The sequence below is a fragment of the Taeniopygia guttata genome, chromosome 1 (assembly GCF_048771995.1).
Source record: "Taeniopygia guttata chromosome 1, bTaeGut7.mat, whole genome shotgun sequence".
In the NCBI taxonomy this organism is placed as follows: Eukaryota; Metazoa; Chordata; class Aves; order Passeriformes; family Estrildidae; genus Taeniopygia; species Taeniopygia guttata.
The window spans coordinates 1,036,339-1,055,777 of NC_133024.1; the positions used below are offsets into that span (position 1 = coordinate 1,036,339).

The 19,439-nt window shown below is 41.9% G+C and overlaps 4 protein-coding genes across 22 annotated transcripts in view; 2 read left to right on the forward strand and 2 right to left on the reverse strand.

The window, feature by feature from the left end:
- Positions 1-9,380, reverse strand: part of SENP7 (SUMO specific peptidase 7) — a 34,907-nt gene extending 25,527 nt beyond the window's left edge. For 3 of the 14 annotated variants that reach the window (XM_072934030.1, XM_072933979.1, XM_072933959.1), the window contains exons 1-3: positions 9,109-9,377; positions 6,994-7,040; positions 2,158-2,252 (exon numbers count right to left, since the gene is read on the reverse strand). In XM_072934030.1, the coding sequence (XP_072790131.1) occupies positions 2,158-2,176 (19 nt within the window). In that variant the 5' untranslated portion in view covers positions 2,177-2,252; positions 6,994-7,040; positions 9,109-9,377. Of the gene's footprint in view, positions 1-2,157; positions 2,253-4,434; positions 4,543-6,434; positions 6,495-6,993; positions 7,041-9,019 lie in introns of those variants that run through there. The other 11 variants (XM_030280942.4, XM_030280526.4, XM_030281078.4 and 8 more) reach the window with 9 other exon arrangements.
- Positions 9,381-9,480: 100 nt separating this feature from the next.
- Positions 9,481-12,438, forward strand: LOC100219101 (putative protein ARB2BP). Its single transcript, XM_002189995.6, has 2 exons — positions 9,481-9,881; positions 11,361-12,438. The coding sequence occupies exons 1-2, from the start codon at positions 9,849-9,851 to the stop codon at positions 12,414-12,416; spliced, it is 1,089 nt and encodes a 362-aa protein (XP_002190031.6). The 5' UTR covers positions 9,481-9,848; the 3' UTR covers positions 12,417-12,438.
- TXNL4B (thioredoxin like 4B) lies at positions 11,534-14,952 on the reverse strand. The gene is made up of 3 exons (XM_012570108.5): positions 14,818-14,952; positions 14,341-14,492; positions 11,534-13,903 (listed from the first exon to the last, which is right to left on the reverse strand). The coding sequence occupies exons 1-3, from the start codon at positions 14,947-14,949 to the stop codon at positions 13,738-13,740; spliced, it is 450 nt and encodes a 149-aa protein (XP_012425562.1). The 5' UTR covers positions 14,950-14,952; the 3' UTR covers positions 11,534-13,737.
- Positions 14,953-14,991: 39 nt separating this feature from the next.
- Positions 14,992-19,135, forward strand: TRMT10C (tRNA methyltransferase 10C, mitochondrial RNase P subunit). Of its 6 annotated transcripts, none has more exons than XM_072934191.1 (3): positions 14,992-15,127; positions 16,987-17,128; positions 17,315-19,135. In XM_072934191.1, exon 3 carries the CDS (start codon positions 17,346-17,348, stop codon positions 18,597-18,599), a length of 1,254 nt encoding a protein of 417 aa, XP_072790292.1. In that variant the 5' UTR covers positions 14,992-15,127; positions 16,987-17,128; positions 17,315-17,345; the 3' UTR covers positions 18,600-19,135. The 6 variants fall into 6 exon arrangements, with proteins under 6 accessions (XP_072790292.1, XP_072790350.1, XP_072790264.1 ...); XM_072934249.1 differs by having other exon boundaries at positions 14,999-15,127; positions 17,028-17,128; XM_072934163.1 differs by lacking the exon at positions 14,992-15,127 and adding an exon at positions 15,329-15,466.
- Positions 19,136-19,439: the final 304 nt, after the last annotated feature.

Sequence of the window (19,439 nt, forward strand, 5' to 3'; positions counted from 1 at the left end):
TAGTAAACCCACGTTCCGGGAAATAAATATTTTGGCAGTGGGATGTCACATACTGTTTGAGGGGTGTTCCCACAGCCCTTACACAGGCTGAGGGTCTGTCCTGTGTTTACAGAATAAAGTCACTGATAGACTTGATGGGTATTCAGCTATCTGAGCTTCTGCAGCACATGCACAGCCCAGAAGCTCCTTGCACTTTCAGAGCCCAAAGGAATAACGTGACACACTATCAGTAACAGGAATCTCTGATTGATGCATTCACTGACAACACTATTGTGAGGAAACCTTTTGATTGTCTGAGATTGGCTCCTATCAATAAAGCAGATTGCTTCTAAAATCTAATAGGAGTTTACCATTAAGACTTATTTCCTATTTTGTAATGCAAATGAAAAATGCCTCACTGGGAATAAAAACTATTGCATAAGTAAACAACTTCCTTCTTTCCTCTTTCTGGTTTTGTCAGTTCTCAGACTCTTGCTCAACAAACACCACCTCTTTAGAACCTGTGTGCTCTTTCTACTTATGATGCAATGAAGTCCCCATGTTGATTCTGACTTTCTGAGAAACACTGAGAACCCAAGTGGAACACTTAGTATAAGCTCCATTGCAGACAGAAGAATAAATTGTCTTTACCTAGAGGCTCCAGCTAGTCTCTAGAAACACATCTTTTTTCAAGGATCTGAAAAATGTACAGGTTTAATATCTAAATACTTGCTGTCTCTCTGAAGTCTAAATAATTTCTCAGTATTGTGCTGGTAACAATTTGTGTAAAAATTATGGAACACCTATAAATGCTATTTGAAAATCTCTTGCATATTGAAATAAACAGAAAATTAATACAGAACAGATTTAAAGGTAGCTTTAAAGAAACCAAACTTCTAAATGTTTAAAGATCAATTCAGTTTACTGAAAGACCTCTAGAGATGAGTGTCTTGATATCACATATCAACCATATCAAAACATAAATAAAATTCAGAAAACTGCAATTAAATTCTGTTAGGTTGACCCTGTGAGCTGCATCCTCAGTTAAAAGTTACTGACAGAAGCTTTTTGAGGTAAGTACATGTAAACTGACAGCTATGCCTCTGAGGAGGAATGAAAAATAAACTCAGCATCTTTTACAATTTCAGGTCTTCCCTGCAACACTTCGAAGCATTCTGAATATACAGACTAGGCTAAACAATGATTATTCATAAACCACAAACCTACAGAACTCAGCAGTGTCAAAATCACCTGCATTTTCATTACCTGTGCACTTTGTTTTTAACAGCCTCTCCTGATAAGAAACCACTTATGGGCAAGTTTAGTTGCAGCCAGAAAACAGGGCAGAAAATGCTTATTCATTTATATTTAAAATTAAGTGATTTAGGGAATAATAACTGTTTCATTATGACAAACATATTCATTTTGTCACAAAGTCATTAGGTTTCCCAGCTCCTGCTAATAAATCTAGATCTATATTTTTATTTCCATTTGTCAACTGCAGAAATTACAGCTTCAACATTTTCTTGGATAAAACAATTACCTAGCTGACAACTCTGAAGATGATGATTTTATCTTATAATAGCTTATTAATAATTTTCCATAATCTCAAAGAAACCAAGATATTTGCTCTTGGCAACAGAGAAAGAAGTGATACATCAGCAACCTTAATTACTTAAGTGTCTTGACAGTAACACAGAGGTGAAAAACTCTTTTTTTTTTTTTTCACTTCCTTCCACTACTAATCACCATATTGTTTAAGGGATATTTTAATTGTTTTAAAGAACTGATAAAGCTTAGGCTAATGAGTGTGGACTACAGAACAAAAAGGGATGAGAAAAAAGAATTCTGAGAAGCTTCTTGCATATCTAAAGATATCTAGGGCTAGAATGACAGTTCACACTTAGAGAGTAATGGACACCTTTCAGGACTCCGAGCAGGTTAACCGGCAGTAAGTAATTCCTCTAGTTAGCACTCTCTATTACACAAAGGAAAGGCTACAGCTGCCATTAGACCAGTGAAGCATGATTCTCTAGAGGTGAACCACCAAACAGCTTGAAAACCATCTCTGCAAGGCACAAACAATTAGCTAGAGACCAGAGACACTCATCTTCAAGAAAGACTGTAAAACTCTGAATATGCAAACAGAGATAATCTAATTTTGAGATTACTTCTTACCCAATTGATTCGTCGTCATTAGAGCTGTGTCTGTTGCAATCCTTTTGCCTTTTTCCTTTTGTGGAAGGCTTTCTGTTGTTGGCACTTAATCCCCACTGAAACAAAATAAATAAAATTGGCAGATTTCAAAAAACCTGAGTATGTCATAATGGATAATGCACTAGGAAAATAGGACACCGAAACAATGCAAGTGACCAAAGTTATGAAGAGCATATACAACAATTTTGCAAATAATTAATTTGCTTGATTTAAAGAATCCACATACCACCTGAGCTTGAACAGAACTTTTTTTCTCCTGAAGAAATATACAGGACAATTCCATCGTTTCCCAATTTCAAGGGGTACTATACCAAACACAGACTTAAATATTAGGCCTGTTCCACAAGATGCAGAAAGTAGAGGCTAATGCTGTACATCTAGGCAAATTTTACAGGCTACAATATGGATATAAAATATATAAAATTCTGAGAAGGAAAAGCAATTTGAAGGTTTGGTACTTAGGTGGCAAACCCCAGAACAGCAAGACTTCAATTTTTTCCAAATTCTCTTACCTTACCAGAAAGTACTTACATTTTCAAATTAAATAAATGAAGCCTCACTAAAACATAGTTATTGCTGCAATTCCAGGAACCTCCAATCCTCCTTCTAATCTTCCTCATTTCTTAAAATTCAAAATATAATAAACCCAAGAGATGCTTGAAAATGATGGCACTCAGGCTGAAAGCAAACAAACTTATCTTCATTTGTGACTAAGTGTGGTTTGAAAGGGCATCTGCAAAGTTCATGCCCGTGCATATTCTACAACCTTTAATGAAGTCTGAAAGGCACATCCCAAACTTTTCACTACCCTAAGGACTCAGTCTAATGCCAAATAACCCATTATTCAAGCTGGGAGCAAGGAATTGACTTGCTGAGCCTCTCCCCTCTTCTGCCTTCAAACACCATCTAGATCACCTCATACCACCGGTGTTCAAGCACAGGAGAGACCTGTACATCCAAATCACTGAAAACTGCACCAAGTTTCTCAAACAACAAGGTGACAACTCTGGCAACTCACAACCAAGTTTTTTAAAGTAGAACATAAAATGCAGGCACTGTTTAAAGCATTTGAAATCTCCCAATATATGGGAAAGCTTGAAATATTTATAGACACAGGTGGGAAAAATAAGAAATAGAAAATTAGACAACATCCAAGAAATAATAAGGAAATAAAGTATTTTTCAATTCACCATTCAAATAATCATTTTTATAGAGGCAGAGGGAAATACAGGAAGAACTCCACGCAAGTGCTGTCTGAATGTGCCTGACAGGTGGCTGCTTGTAGCCACAGCAGACAGCACCTCACATTTCAAACCCTGACTGCAGTGGCCAATCTGCTCAGAGAGCTTTACCAGTACAGAACACAGCCCACAGGAGTCTCTGCTGCAGCGTTCTCAGGTGACCTGGCCAACCAAGAGACCTGGGTCACATCACCACTGCTGCTCGGAGTCAAGAAAAGTGCCTGCCTTCCCTCACCACACCGTTCAACCTCCTCTGAGGCAGAGCAGGTCTGTTTATTCAGGCCCATGATTCTGAAAGCACTGAAGCCAGCAACAAACTCTGGATGCTGAGCTGAAGGAAACAAGAGTAGCAAAATGTGTTTCCAACACTTAACATTTGAAACACTTACGAAATTTGGAACAGATTTATAGAGGCAAATACTTGCTTTTATACATGCCTGAAATAATCCAGACACTCGGTTATGATAAATGCCATAAGACTCTTACAGTCTTTTAGTCTTAATACAGTTACTTCTGTATTAGCACCTAAAAGTCTATCAAGAGGCATAGAGTGCTTCAGATATTCTCTTAAAAGCTTAAGCTCTTGGATAACTGAAAACTCAATGTAAGTTATTTCCATATAACAAAAAGGTTGGTAAGTGATTTTAATACAACCTAAAACTTCAGCACTCGGAAGACAATCAACTAAAAAAATTAAATATCATATTTACCTTTAAATGAATGATTCTCGAGGTAGTTTCAAACTATGCCCAAAGACAAACTGCTTTTCAATGATTTAGGAAACATGGCACTAAGACTCCCATGTCTGTAAATGTGTGCTTGCAAACATTTACAAACAGATTTCAGACTTACAGACTTGTCTCTCTCAAGACAGCCTGAATTAGTTACTTGTCACAAGGCAACACTTGGTGTTGAAAAATCCCAGCCTCCAAAACTAAACCAAAACCTCATGTAGCATTCTCCTAGACACTTTACACTCTGAAGAACTTCTCTTTACCTCTTTTAAAGGGTAGTCACAATGGTGGGAGCCTGGGAGCCTTGCCAAAGGGGACTGAACTTGGACATCCTCTGACTTGGTGTTTGTTTTCTTCTTTGGTATACGAAACTGAAAATAGATGATGTTACACATGGTAAAACTAAATTATCCACTGGTGCTATAAGCTGACATACCTCCATGTACAATGTTGTCTTAACTGGGCAAAATAAAGCTGTAAGGGAAGCCCTGACTTGTGACTTTACTTGAAATGCATTCCTCATTAATGCTTGATCCCAAATCATGTGTCATACCACATGATGAGCTAGTTTTAACACATGAACCATCTGCAAAAGCTCCATCTCATTAACGTCACATCTTCAAACATGACAAAAAGGTGATAACCAATCCACTGGCACAGTTCTTGGTTCATTTTAATTTGTTTACATTGTTAACTGTCTCAGCTTAGAGAATGATAGCAAATGATAACAAAATAGCTTCATGTCATGACCAGGTTTGCGTTCTCAAAAGTTCAGGATGAAGAACAATTACATCTTACTGTTCTTTATTGTACAAATATTTTAGTATGATACTTTAGCATCAAACAGACTTTAATGTACTCAAAATGATATCAGCTATTGTCATTGCCAACTCACACAGAAATGGAGCCAGCATTTTGAAAGTAATTATTGAAAGCAGCTAGTAATCCACATGAATTCACCAGTTCAGAAAAAAATCATACGTAGGAAAGTAGGTTTGTTCATTGAAAACCAAACAAAAAATAATCAAACTAAATTTGTACTGGTTCATCAAGATAAGGAAACAAGAGGATATTTCTTATCAGTTAATTAAACTAGTTAAAATATCAACTGAAAGAATAAAAGTGCAAGCATCGATATTGCTCCAGGCATCCTGAGAAGCAAAACCTGACATTGCAAGTACAACCAGATCAGAATGTATAAGGCAACATTTACACTTCTCAGAAAACTGAATCTAGCTCAGGCAGGAAAAGCTGAAGCTACTCCATATGATGGACACTGTAAAGCATCCTATGAACTTGATTTGCAAGCCACCAGATGCCTTGCATTGTAACATGAAATTACAAGCAGGGATTCCAGAACAGTGACTCTGACAACTTAATTATTAGCACCTTAAGTGCATTCATTAGCTCAGCAGGTAGTCCTTCAGACAGACCATAAGGAAGCATGCTGCACCATAGTGAGGTAATATTTCAATCCTTCAGTCTCAATCGTGACTGCTCTTACTCCTTCCCTAAACTTCTTTGAAACTAAGATTAAAGTTTTGTAATTAGACCCAAATTTCTATACAGTATCTCAGGCTGCCTTTGCTGGTCAAAAACTGCAAAAAATATTCCTTTAATAACAGATTCCTCAAACTCTAAAGGATACAAATGTCACACACAGGCAACAACTTCTCCCTTCCTTTTCTATCAACACAGAAGGATTGAAACATTTTTTTATTCAAGAACTTCTACAAGTAAATTGTTTCAAATTTGTTTGGTTGGTTTTGTTTTAGAAGTGGCCTGACATTTATCAGTCAGAATGCATATTTCTGATCTGCACTGTAATGGCTTGGAACAGATCTCTTACTTCAGACCTCCACCTGCTGCCTGACTAGCAGCTTATGTTTTGATAGTCCAAAGAACATACAATTATCTAGAATTTTAACATGCATTTAAAATTAAAGAGGTTCTGATAACCTCTGTAATGACATAACAGACAACATTAAGTACAGATAAAGTCAGACTCAGTAAAAAGAAGAGACAACTGACAGAAAGGGATAAAAAGCACAAGATACATAAACCAGCAACATTTCCAGCTTACCACGCAGCACCTTCCTAATGCTTGCACTCATTAAGAAGACGCTGGTTTACAGCACCCACAACTAACTTACAGAGCAAGCACAAAGTCAACAGGCAAAGAGAGGTCTGAATCTATGCTAAACACAAGGTATGCAGTTGCCTCAGCTTTTCCCAAATAAGAAGTGACTAACTCTACACATACGTGTGCGTACGCACTCAGCAGACTCATCTAAAGCAGCAAAACTTTCCCGAAGGTTCCCACCTGTAGAAGCAAGGGCCAGAGAAAGTGCATAAGCACAGTGCTGGAAACAGCTCATTTCTCAACCACCATGTCCCCTAGACCTCACCCAATCACACCAGCTCCTTTGTCCACCATCTGTTCTCACCCACTGCTAGAAACTGCTTCTAACAGGGATATTTTAGGAAAAAACACACACTAGCATAAGAAGCCTCTGAGTACATCTCTGCAGATAAAGTTTTACACAGTTTTGCAGCTGTTTTCTATTTACTTAAAATTACTCTAAAATTTTAGGTGTTAGCCTAGGTCTTAAAATAACTTTGAAAATACCCTGTTTATACCTAATCAAATGCTAAGCCTATAACATATTAATAAGTGTACAACAGTAGACATTAGTATTGACTGCTACCACAATAAACAGTTTGTCAAGAAAGCATGTTCCAACAAAGTGAAGAATTAATGAGAACACCCTAGGATACCTACAGCCTCAAAATAAAATGTTGACAATTTCAGGAACACTTACACTGACATGACTTGAGGTTGATGTTCGTCCTGACATGGTCTTCCTTACTGGAAAAAAAATACAAAGAAAAAAAAAATAAATTTAAGAATTTCTAGTTTATTAAGAGGGAAGTAGAACCACAGCAGCAAGCACTAAGAAAGAATAAGAAAATTTTTGAGCAATCTAGAACAAAAGAACAACATTCATAATATGGCTTGGGTTGGATAGGGAATATAAAAGATTTTATAGTTCAGCCATCCTGTCATGGGCAGGGATTCTTTCAACTGATCAGTTTGCTTAAAGCTATTCAACCTGACTTTGAACACTCCCAGGGATGGGGCATCCACTGCTTCTCTGGGCAACCTGTTCCAGTCTCACTATTCTTATTGTAAAAAAATATTTCTTCCTCGTGTCCAGTCCACACCTACCCTCTTTCAATTTATGACCATCCCCTCTTGCCCCATCACTACAGGCCTTGGTAAAAAGTAATTGACAGCCACAATACAAGATAGACACACACCTGGGCAAGGCTCTGGATTGTCAGCACAGACTAAATTATTAATGAAATTGTCCTAGAATTTATCCTTAGCTAAGACATTTACTGATTAACTCCTTGCTGCAAGCACACAACTAATAAGCAGTTCACACTTAGACCAGTGAAACGCAGATGAAAAATCAAACCCCACAATTCCAATAAAGATTTGTAGGGAATACAGCGCTGGACCATGTGGGGACTCATTGCCCTTCAATGGATATGTGCACCTCTGAGAACTCCCCATCCTTTTTTATTACCCTTACTAATTTCCATGCGCATAGAACTTCACAATAGGTTCATGCATATTCATTATGCTGATTTTGTGTTACACTCACAGCTAGTTACACTTGTACTCAGTTTTTGTCAGAAAGTACAGAAAGAACCCCTGGGTCACTCTGCGCTGTTTCAAGGTCTGAGGAGTCTTTCTTATCTCTTATCTTTTAGTGTAGAAATTTGCATTCTCTCTCCTTAGCTGGGGTAGTTTTGCTAGTGCTGTAGTTACTAGACTAAACAGCATATTTCACTTAGGTTAGTAAGCTCAAAGTGGCATATTTCACCTTAATCCAAATGGATTTCTACCCTGGTAAATTTTCACTCTGTCTCACTAGAGCGTGAAAAGGAATAAAAAAGCACATCTGTACCACTGCAAGGATTCCAAGAATACGTAATATCCAAGGATTCCTGTTCAACCTATAAACTGTGTCGCTAGAAGAACACCACCTCCCAGATTCCAGCATTTATACGTATTCCAGTTATATAGATTCTGTACGACTCTGGCATAAGACCTTCAAAGATCTGAAGTTTCTCGAGAAGCCAAGTTAGGGATTTTACGTCTCTCAGAGGTTGTTTTTTTTTTTAAGCTAGAGCTATAGTCCCCCTCCGCTGCCGGCCCCGGCTGCGGCGCTGCCCTCCTCCGGTCGGGCCCGCACGGCCGGAGCGGTTTGTGTACCGGGCCGGCCCCGGCACCGGCACTCACCGCACCGCCGGAGCGGTCTGTGTACCGGGCCGGCACCGGCACCGGCACTCACCGCACCCCCGGAGCTCCGTACCGGGCCGGGGCCGGGACACCAACACTCACCCCCGGAGCCGCGTACCGGGCTGGGCCGGCCCCGGCAGTACCAACACTCACCCCCGGCAGTACCAACACTCACCCCCGGAGCCCCGTACCGGGCCGGGGCCGGGACACCAACACTCACCCCCGGAGCCCCGTACCGGGCCGGGGCCGGGACACCAACACTCACCCCCGGAGCCCCGTACCGGGCCGGCCCCGGCAGCACCAACACTCACCCCCGGCAGTACCAACACTCACCCCCGGAGCCCCGTACCGGGCCGGGGCCGGGACACCAACACTCACCCCCGGAGCCCCGTACCGGGCCGGGGCCGGGACACCAACACTCACCCCCGGAGCCCCGTACCGGGCCGGGGCCGGGACACCAACACTCACCCCCGGAGCCCCGTACCGGGCCGGCCCCGGCAGCACCAACACTCACCCCCGGCAGCACCAACACTCACCCCCGAGCCGCGTACCGGGCCGGCCCCGGCGGCACCGACACTCACCCCCGGCGGCACCGACACTCACCCCCGGCGGCACCGACACTCACCCCGCAGCCGCGTACCGGGCCGCGGCCGCCGCCGCCCGCGCAGCTTCCCCCGGTAGTTCCGGGCCAGGCACCGCCCCTCGGGCCCTCCGCGCTTTAACCCGCTCGGGATGAGCTCGGTACCAGTCTTAGCGGCTAAAAGCCATGAGAGAAGAGCTAAAGCCGCATCGCCCGGCCCAGGTTTCAGCTGTTCCCTGCTAGTGCCGCTTGCCCAGCTGACAGCCAGAGCCGCCAGATCAGTCCCGTGTCGGGCAGCGCCGGGAGCGCCCTAAAGCCCCGGCTGGCCTCAGAAACCCTCCTGCGGCTGAGGGGAGACGAGAATTGGTAGCTGGGCTTTGGGGTGTTTTTTTGTTTGCTTGTTCTGTGCTTTTTCTTTTCTTTTTTTTTTTTTTTTTTTTTTTTTTTTTTCAGGACAGCTTCAGAATTGTAAGTTTTGTGTGGCGCTTTCAGCTTTGTTTTCTTCTTGGCAGCGGGAATTAAAACTGGTGTGGACAGATGTTTAGTTTCATACTCGAGGTTTAGCCTTAGTTTACTGTCAGGTGTGAATTGCAAAGGAGAGAGGCAAGTTTGTAACTTGGGACTATCTGAAGTGCTTTAGGTGGCCATGAACTACCAGCTACTGTCAGGTTTTGTAGGTACACACCCCAGCACGTCAAGTAATGAAAATTAAAACCATGACTGGGTTTATTTTTTTTCATGCAGAGGACTTGTCTACACTCCCAGAGTGAAGAAGATTTCCATCTATGATGATGACAGATTTTACAGAAGAGGATACGGTAATATTGGGCTTTACTAGAATGAAATGGTTTTAAATGGAAAACAAAGTAATCTTTATGGATCTTATATAGTACTTATACTGCAGTAGTGTTTAGAATATGCCAAATGCTGAAACAAGCACCAGGTGAAATTACATCTGAAGCGTTTTAGGATCTTAATAGAAAAGTGGGAGGAAGGAAAAGAGGGATTATGTTTCCCCCAAAAGCAAATTTTCAAAAATAAGGTAGCAATTGCTACCAGCTGCCAGCATATACAGCCTTGAATACTGCGTTTATATATTGACAGTGAAGTACAAACAGCTATTAATGCTGATTTAGAATGCAGAATTACAGCAAAAAAAGTACATGCAGTACAGTTCCAGCTGTATCTGGAACAACCTGTAATTGCTACTTTTTAATTCTATATTTAATTGTTACTACAATTAAAATCGGTCCTCTGGACTAGTAAGTATATAATTCTAAGCTGCTATTTAAGTCAACTACGAAGTGATAACCTATCATTAATTGCCTCAAACCTTTTCATTTTGCATCCTGAAGGCAGTTTTGGGAAGGAAAGTCATATGTCCACTTTATGTAAAACTGTTTGTTTCTGCCTCCTGAAATCTTCAGCAATCCTTCACAATGCTTTGTAAAGCAGACGTTCAGTGTTTAATTTGGAATCATATATCCTTGTTTTGGAACTGAACAAGCAATGTTGCTGTTAGTAGCTGGAGTAAAAGAATAGTAACCTCCTATTCAGAGTATGCTGGGAGATTAGTCTCTCCAATCTTTTAGGGGTGAGGAGGGAAGGGGACTGAGAGGTGGTCCCCAGAATACCACTCTGAGGAAACTGCATCTACCTATTCCTAATTCTTACAGACAGCTGTGCCTTTCTTCATACACATCTTTCCTTAAAATATGTACGTTTTTCTCCCACTTTGTCTCATGGGAGCAATAACTGGAATATGGAGAATATGCTGGTACACAAGCAATGGGAAGGTTGAAGTTCTTAGTAAGTGCAGCCTATTTTCTTTAAAAACTCAGGATCCAGTTATGACACTTGGACTATTTCCAACTGCCTAGGCCTGTATTTCAAAGGTGGCCTTGAAACTCAGTGGAGTTCCAAGATAATGGCTAGGAGACAGCACAATAAAAGTTGTTCAAGTGAACAGTGAACCATGTACATGTGCCTCCTTCTTAAAGCCTTTAACTCAAACTACCTTAAACAGATCTTTAAATAAACATGCTACTTACAAATTTTTAACTACCAAACTGAAATAAAGGCAGAGGAGTTACTGCTGTTGGAACTTCACAACTGACATCTCTAAGGGGCTTTAGAAGCAGCTAGTTTGCTATACATCACCATGAAATACTCTGGATCAACAAGCATTTAATTTGTAACAGCTTTTAAATCTAAACTCTAATGGGGGTGGGGTGGGTAGACAGGTGTTGTGTGGAGGTCTATCGCTACTTTGACATAATAGTCTTCTTAATTTGTAGTGGTTGCAAATACAAGGTGAACTCAGTTTGAGGAAACTAGCGGAGGGTTCAGAGTATCGAGAGGAACTAAAATACGACTTCAATATAAAAGGGGAACTGGGGCATCTGGATACAAATGAGTCCTTTGTTTTCAATTACTACAAGAATGAACATGAGCAGAATCATAAACGCTATGAAGTTCTGGGACATTTTATTACTCAGTATGTTTATGAGCTCCTGGAAAGAGTCTGCATGCTGCAGAAGGTTTATATTCCTACTGATGCTACAGAGGATGAACCAAGAAGCTTCTTTTTCATGAGCAAGGATGCACTAACAAGTTCCTCTAGCCTAATTATCCTTCTTCAAGACCGTGGAGTTTTTTGTGCTGGACAGTGGGGGCGAAGGGCAATTGTCAGTGAGGGCCTGAAACATGGAACACAAATACCATTCATCAAAATGGCCCTGCAAAGCCACTGGGAAGTGATTGTACTGAACCCCAATGACAATTTCACTGATCTGAACACTGAAAAGGAGAGATTTTCTGCCAGGGAAGAAGCACTTACTTTTACACGGGGTGCCTGTTGGATCCCCAAAAGGGGCAGCAGCAGCCCTGAAGAGCATACCGTGTATGTATGGGATCATTTCATTGCAAAGAGTGCAGCCAGGAACGTGGCCTTCATTGCCCATGGCCATGGGGGGTTGGTGTTTGTTGATCTGCTGGTGCAGAGGAAATGTGAGGTGATGAATAAAGTGTGCTCTGTGGTGTTCATCGACTCCACGCACAACGTGCAGCACCAGAGCAGACATGATCCAGAAATACAGGAATGGATAAACAAAAACTGCCAAGAATGGGTGTCTAACAGTAAACCCCTAAATAAAACTGTGCACTTTCTCATGAGAGCAAACTGTCCCACTTTCTCTGCTGGAACAGAAAAGTATAGTTTAGCACCCTCCTGCTGCTTACAATCCATCTTTAAGTACCTGAAAACCATGCTGAAAGCCAAGATCACAACAGCCTTGAGGAATTCACCTGTTGCAACTAGAAGCAACACAAGAAAGAAGACAGGCAATAAATAAAGGTACACTGGTTTGTTCTTGATAGTGGTCTCTCCCTTTCATAAGTGCTTCTGCTCCTTTCCATCACTTAAGCACCTTCATCTCACTATGGAGAAATTCACAGTTCTGAGTTTGAAACTGTGTTTGGTTTTGAGAAGAAAAACACTATTAGGAAATACATGCCTTGTTTAAAGCCTTAAGCCACAACCCTTTGGCTAGCTGTGAAATTTAAAGTTGAATTCAAGATGTTAAGGTATACCAACTCTCATCTATCATTTTCTATAATAAACATTCTATAGTTTTGGCTCTATAATCAGACTAAACGATCAGGAAAACATTTGCCTAAGTGCTTAGCTTCATTAGAAGGCCAAATCTGGAATAGCAAAACATGTAAAAATCTGTTTCCTCCTATGTACCATGTATTGTTTAAAATCTTCCAAGAGCTGGAACACACGGAGGTAAAATAATTTCCATTTTAAAGCCCTCTGAGCCTGTGAGAATACTGGACATGAGCTGCTACAGAGATACACTAGTCTGGCAAACTGCAGTTACCAAGCTGATGCAAGGGAATTACATTGCTTTTCTCTCTCACTTGTTTAACTTTAGAAAAAGGTGGGACACGCGGTTTTTAAATTTACATACTCAAGGCTTGCAATGTGTACAAGCAGAAGTTAAAAAATCTTTAAAGTGAATGTAAACAAAAGAATTATTCTTAAATTCCAGTTTGAACCCATGGGAATCAAAACTGCTCAATGGCCACAAAAAAGGATCCTTTGAAGGATGACAAAACCTTCTCCTACAAGTGTAGAGCATTCTAATCTCAGTCAAAAAAGCTGTTGAACCGTAATAATGGCTATCAGAGAGAAGAGAGCATCAACTTGCCTTTGTATTTATATCCACTTCAGATTTCAGTCATCACCTCTCTCAGAAGAAACTTCTGTCCTGTTACACAGCAATGGATAAAATATAAAATTCCATTGGAAAGGCATATTCAATTGAAAGTTCTTGAGAGCAAGCACAGCTTTTTTTATTAATGTCAGACAACTACCAGAGTGCCTCGGTTCCCTGGAAAAGATGCACACAGCCCTAGATGCACACAGCCTGCCTGTTTTGCAAGGGCTGCTCAGCACACAGATCCAAGAACCTTTGTGAACTCTATGCATGAACATTTATGAGAGCAGCATGAGGTGACAGAATATCTGTCTTCAGAAGGAGACCAATATGATCCTTCAGGATAAATGCTCAAACTGTCCCACAACGTCAGGGGAGGCCAACAGCGCTCAAAGGAAAAAGAGATCTGCAACATCGTCCATTTGTGTAATTCTTATCTCAGGTCAACCCACTAAATGCCTTGGTAGAGAAGGTCGTATTTGGGAATGTTCTTGGGATCAATAGGACTTCTCACAATAAGCTTTCCCCGCATTGCTCCACGGTAGATCACTTCAATCAGATCTATAAAGTCTTGCTTCGTTTTGAAGCTTCCCACAAATTTGGTGTGATCTGGAGACCTAAATATAAGCATAAGACAAAGGTAGAATTGTAACATTCAAGTATTCAGAGAAAAAACACCTAAAAATGTGAAAAGATGCCCAAATGAGATAAGGAGTTCTGATCTGGTCATTCTGAAAGAATGAACTAACTTTGTAATGGAATAACCAAGTCAGGAATGGGATCTCCAATGGTCAAACAGGTGCAGCATCATGTCTAAGATTTTAATAATTTCTTACTATTTTTTGCAGAGTTGGACGTATTTAACCTACTTATTGCATGAAAGCATATTTCAAATGACTTTCCTAATTACATTCTTCTGGCTTCCTACAGAATTCTCAATGCAGATGCTGGTAACAACATTATAGTTTTCAAATGTTACCTTCCCCAGACATGACAACATAGAAAAAGACTGATAATTCTTACAGACATAATAGACAGTGGTAGGATGACTTACCCATAATCAACCTTCATGTGTTGTCCATTGAAGAAAAATACAGTAGATGGAATATAACTGATGTCAAAGTACTGGGTGTACACTGGGACGTCGTTCACATCCACCAGGTAAATGACTGCCATTTTACTCAGGTCATGAGCTGTTTTTGCAAGCTGGGAAGAGTGAGAAAGGCAGTGACAATTAGACTGATATACGAGGAAAAGAGGTTGGCAAGATTTATAAAGCCTGTTTCTCTTATGTGTTACCAGTTAAAGCAGGTGTAGAATATCACATCTCTACCTCAAGCCTTTGTTCAGCCACTACAATAGTAACACAGATGCTTGCTTTTCAAACCTTTTTATAAATATAGTGTAATTTCATTCTATACCAGTCACCAAACTTTTCACGAGTGCCCATCTTAGCAAAAGCAACATTCTCTTCTATGCGCCAAATATACTCATACAGTCTGTTAAAAAAAAAAAAAAAAAAAAGTCTTACAATATCATCGAGCTGCAGACAAACAGCATCATTATCTCTTCCAAAACGGAGAACCAAAACCTTCTCAGCGACGCTTTTTATTGCCTGATCCACCTCCCTCTTGCAGGTCAGTTTGGGCAGCAGGAAACTCATGGCGACAGATCACGGTCCGCACTGAAATCGCAGCCTTACAGCGAGGGGAAAAACAACAAAACAACGCACCATCAAACAACAGCGACCCGCGGGGCAAAAAGAAGAGACACTTCTCTGCGCTCCTAAATGTTTTAAAAGGAAAAAAAGGCTGTGAGGGGAGAGAAGAGGAGAGAAGGAGGTACCGGAGATCGGCAGGCCGGGCTGACAAACCCCGCGGCCCCGGCGCGGCGGCGGGGCCAGACCGGGGGCAGCACCCGCCGGCAGCGCCCTCAGTGCCCGGGGCCACCCCGGGAGTGGAACAGTGATGGAACAGCGATGGAACAGCGATGGAATAGCGATGGAAACCGGGAGAGTTGGGATAGCTCCCGCCGCGAGGCCGCCCGGAACGCGGGCGCTGCGGCCGCGGGGCGCGGGGGAAGGACAGCCGAGGGAGCGCCGCGCAGGCGCAGCGGCTCCGCGGGGTCAGCGCGGCCGGGCCCGGCGGGACCGCGGGGCGGCCCGGGCTCCGACCGGCACGGCACGGCACGGCACTGCCCTGCCCCCACCGAGCCCCACCGAGCCCTACCGAGCCCCACCGAGCCCCACCGAGCCCGGCGAGCGGGCGGAGCGCGGCCGGACATCGGACAGGTGCTTCTGGCCGCCCCGGAGGCCGCGGGCCCCGGAGGCCGCGGGGCGCCGGTGTCCCGGGAGGGCCGGGGGGGATGTGAGCTGGCGTGCGGCTGCTCCCGGGCTGGTTGGAAAGTTGTTCAACACCTGCAGTGCTGCTGCGGCCGGCCTCATCGGGTACCGGGAGTGTGGGTCCGGGCTCGGTGCCGAGCCGTGGGACAAGAGGCAATGGGTTTAGGAAACGATGCACAGAAATTCCATTTATTCACATGGGGAAGGATTTCCTTACTGTGCTGGTGGCCGTGCACTGAACAGGCTGCCCAGAGAGGCTGTGGAGTCTCCCTCACTGGGGATATTCCAGACCTGCCTGCACACAGTTCTGTGCCATGTGCTCTGGGATAACCCTGCTGCAGTTCCAATCCTCCCGGTTGGAACAGATGATCCGCTGTGCCCCTTCCAGCCTTACCCAGCCTGTGCTTCTGGGTGTGCAGCTGTGCTGGAGAAGTAAGGCAACTTGTTCAGTCTGTGAAACATCACTGAAGAGCCTTTCTGTTACTGAGACGAGTTGCAGTGAAGTCATGCTCAAAAAGAAAAGAAAAATACTTTCAGTGCTACAATCTGGCTTCTTCAGAGAGCGTTAGGTTAATTCTTGCGGGGTAGTGTGAATGACACAGTGCAAGGTAACTTGGCTGTATCAAAAGCTGTCATCGGGTATTCTGACAGTGTAAATCTGGTGCTCAATATTGACTTAATTGGAGCTCCAGTAATGTAAGTTAATTGAGGAACTGATCCCTTGGTTTCTCCATGCTTCTTTGGTTATTACTTTTGGCATTAGTTTAATGCTTCAGTGTGAAATTAGGGATACTTCCACTGTAGCACTTACAAATTTTCACGTTGTTAGGTTGCTTGGTTGTTCTTGTTTCTTTTATCTTAATAACAGTAGTGCATGAGAGCTCAGCCACCAACTTGACCAATTACTGTGTAATTAAATACATGCCAGGTTGTATAGCATTTCTAAATAATACACTGCTCCTTCTGTGCCTCTATCTGAGCAGGTACATATTTACAAACCCAGCATTAGATCTTCTGTATATCACATTATTTTCAGTCTATTAGGAAGATTATGAATTTTTGATTTTAAAATTAGGAATTAATTCTAGTTTTATCCAAATCATGTTTCCTCTGGGACTGAAACTTCACTGATGCTTAGTTCAGTAGTGTGCATAGGCCAAGGAAACTATTAAATGTTCTTGTGTGTGTTTTTCTTTCTGCAGACCTTTCATATTTAAATACAAATGTGGATAAAATTAATGGGACTGGGGAGGGCTTATGTGCCTATGCCAACTTCACAGACAGTTTAGCAAAAAGAAGAAAGATGGTGTTTTCCTGTACTAGTTTTTATTCTTCCATCTCTTCTTTCTGTTTTCACAGGATAGATAAATGATATAAAAATACTTCTGGTTTCCTTGCAGCAGATCACTAATTTTGGTTGTGAAGGCTCATGATGTGATACAGATGACTTGAAGAGATCTTGCACAGTCTTGAAGGTTGTTTGACTACATTTTGAATTGCAGTAAGTATAGCTGGTGTAAGCTGGTTTTATTTAGGAAACAGTAAAAAATTCATAGTAGAAGGAGGAATTTCTAGCATCCTCCAAGAAGTAACCTATTGTCTGTTAGTGTTACTAAGAATAAAATTTGCATGTGTTTTCTTTGTGATTTCTGACAAGTTTTTTTCTCCTGTTATTGACGTTTCACAGATAAGTGTTGCAGCACAGCACACGTCTAAGTATGCAGTCTGCTAATATGCTTCTGAGAAGAATTGTAAGATGTTCTGTCCTTCCATTTGCTGTGCAACATGGGATGAAAAAGGATTTGATTCCACTCAGTAGAGCTCTGAGTTTATCTCATTGTTTGAAGCAGGTCAAGTCATGTGAACCCTCTGAAAAACTGGATTTAGATGAGTGGAAGAAGGTCATGAAATCTGGGTTGCAAGAAGAGGTCAGTGAGACAGCCTCGGAGCCTAAGGAGCTTTCCAGTTTGGCTGCTGCACGTGAGACTTTGGAGATGTGGAGGCTAGCTGGCAGAGCAGTTCCAGAAAATGTTAGTGAAGAACAGCTAAAAACTTTTATGGAGTGTCCTTCTAAGTCAGCCAAAAAGAAGTATTTAAAATATTTGCATCTCAAAGAACTTCACAAGAAAAATGACAAAAGAAAGATGGATGAGAAAAGGGAGAGGAGGCTGGAAGCACAAGATCAAGCTCCAAAGCCAGAAGAGACCAAAAACTGTCCATTCGTGTGTTTATGGTCCCGCACTATGGATAAAGCGTACAACTGGAGGGCTGCTCAGTCCATGGTCTTTGGCCAGCCTCTGGTGTTTGACATGTCTTATGAAAAAGAAATGTCTGTGCGAGAAGTCACAAACACAGTGAAGCAGATAGTGATGAGTGAAAGCAGCAATCGCAGATCTGTGGATCCATTCCACATCCACTTCTGTAACTTCAAGGATGACAGCCTCTATCACAGGGAATTTATCAAGAATTACAGAGATGCATGGGACAAACTGCTTATCACAGTGACAGAGCAGTGCTACACAGAAATCTTTCCAAAGGATAAGCTCATCTATCTGACAGCCGATTCTCCCAATGTAATGAAAACATTTGATCACGATAAGATCTATATTGTTGGGTCGCTGGTTGACAAGAGCATAAAAACAGGAGTCTCCTTAGCACGGGCAAAGCGACTGGGACTGGAGACTGCAGCCCTTCCACTGGAGAAGTACTTGCTTTGGAGTACTGGTGCCAAAAATCTCACACTGGATCAAATGATGCATATTTTATTAACCTTGAAAGATACTGCTGACTGGAAAAAGGCTCTGGAATTTGTTCCAAAAAGGAAGTACTGTGGCTTTGTAAACAAGCCTGTAAAGGAACTGAAAAAAACGTTAGACCTGATCAAGACACTTAAACTTGGAAAGGGACAGGAAAAAGTAGAAAAGCAATTTGCTAAAAATTACCCCAAGAAGTATAAACTAAAGCAAAAGTAGAGTGATGGGGAGGAAAATGAATTTTTTTACACACAAACTGTATCCTTTAATGCTCTGACTTCTTGGTACATCTGGAACTCTGTTCAGCTGTTACTCTAGAACATGTTTTGTTGCTTATGTTTGAAATTACCATTGTTAAGAGTTGGGTTTTTTAATGACTTTAGTAGTCCAGCTGTTTAAATTTATTCACAAATTATTGAAATTATGTAAGAGAAATGAGATGATCTGTTGTTAAAAAAAAACTCTACACAAAGACTATCAGTCTGTTCAATTGAACTGTGCTTGGACAAAGGTGATTGTTACTGAATGCAAAGGTCTTCAGAGCTCACTGCTTTGGAGGCTGCCTACAGTTTTATTCTAAAAGGTCACTTAAGATGAAGTAGAAGAGACCTCTCCCATTACTTCCTGAATCCTCTTGTATGCAGATGAATTGATAGCTGAACTAAATGGTTAAAACCTTGTGTGAGTTTGGGTAACTGCACCATTTATTTCTGGATGTTCTATCTGGCACAAATAAAGTCCCTGTTTGCAAGGAATCAGGCAAAATTCTTTACTGTGCTGAAAAAAATTAATCTTACCTACTTCTGTGTAAGATTTTTATCCCAAAGTGCCTGTGTTTTCAGGCCATGTAATGTAGATTTCCCAAACTTCTGAGATGGTAAACTGCCCTATTAGTAAATACTTAAGAGGAGCAGAGAGCCTTTTAATATTTCTCACAGCTCAAAATACATTGCTTTCTCTCTGGAAGTCTGTGTTCAAGCTGCAGAGCTGCCATGGGCAGCTAAATACAGGTTTGCTGTCCGTAGGATGAGGAGGGCTTTCTGTGTGGGTGATGCTTAA

Coding starts and splice junctions, on each gene's coding strand:
- LOC100219101 (XM_002189995.6), top strand. CDS start 9,849: ATGATGATGACAGATTTTACAGAAGAGGATACG. Junction 9,882..11,360: donor ATTTTACAGAAGAGGATACG/GTAATATTGGGC, acceptor CTTAATTTGTAG/TGGTTGCAAATACAAGGTGA.
- TRMT10C (XM_072934191.1), top strand. CDS start 17,346: ATGCAGTCTGCTAATATGCTTCTGAGAAGAATTGTAAGATGTTCTGTC.
- TXNL4B (XM_012570108.5), bottom strand. CDS start 14,949: ATGAGTTTCCTGCTGCCCAAACTGACCTGCAAGAGGGAGGTGGATCAG. Junction 14,493..14,817: donor GTCTGCAGCTCGATGATATT/GTAAGACTTTTT, acceptor CACTCTTCCCAG/CTTGCAAAAACAGCTCATGA. Junction 13,904..14,340: donor CACATGAAGGTTGATTATGG/GTAAGTCATCCT, acceptor GCTTATATTTAG/GTCTCCAGATCACACCAAAT.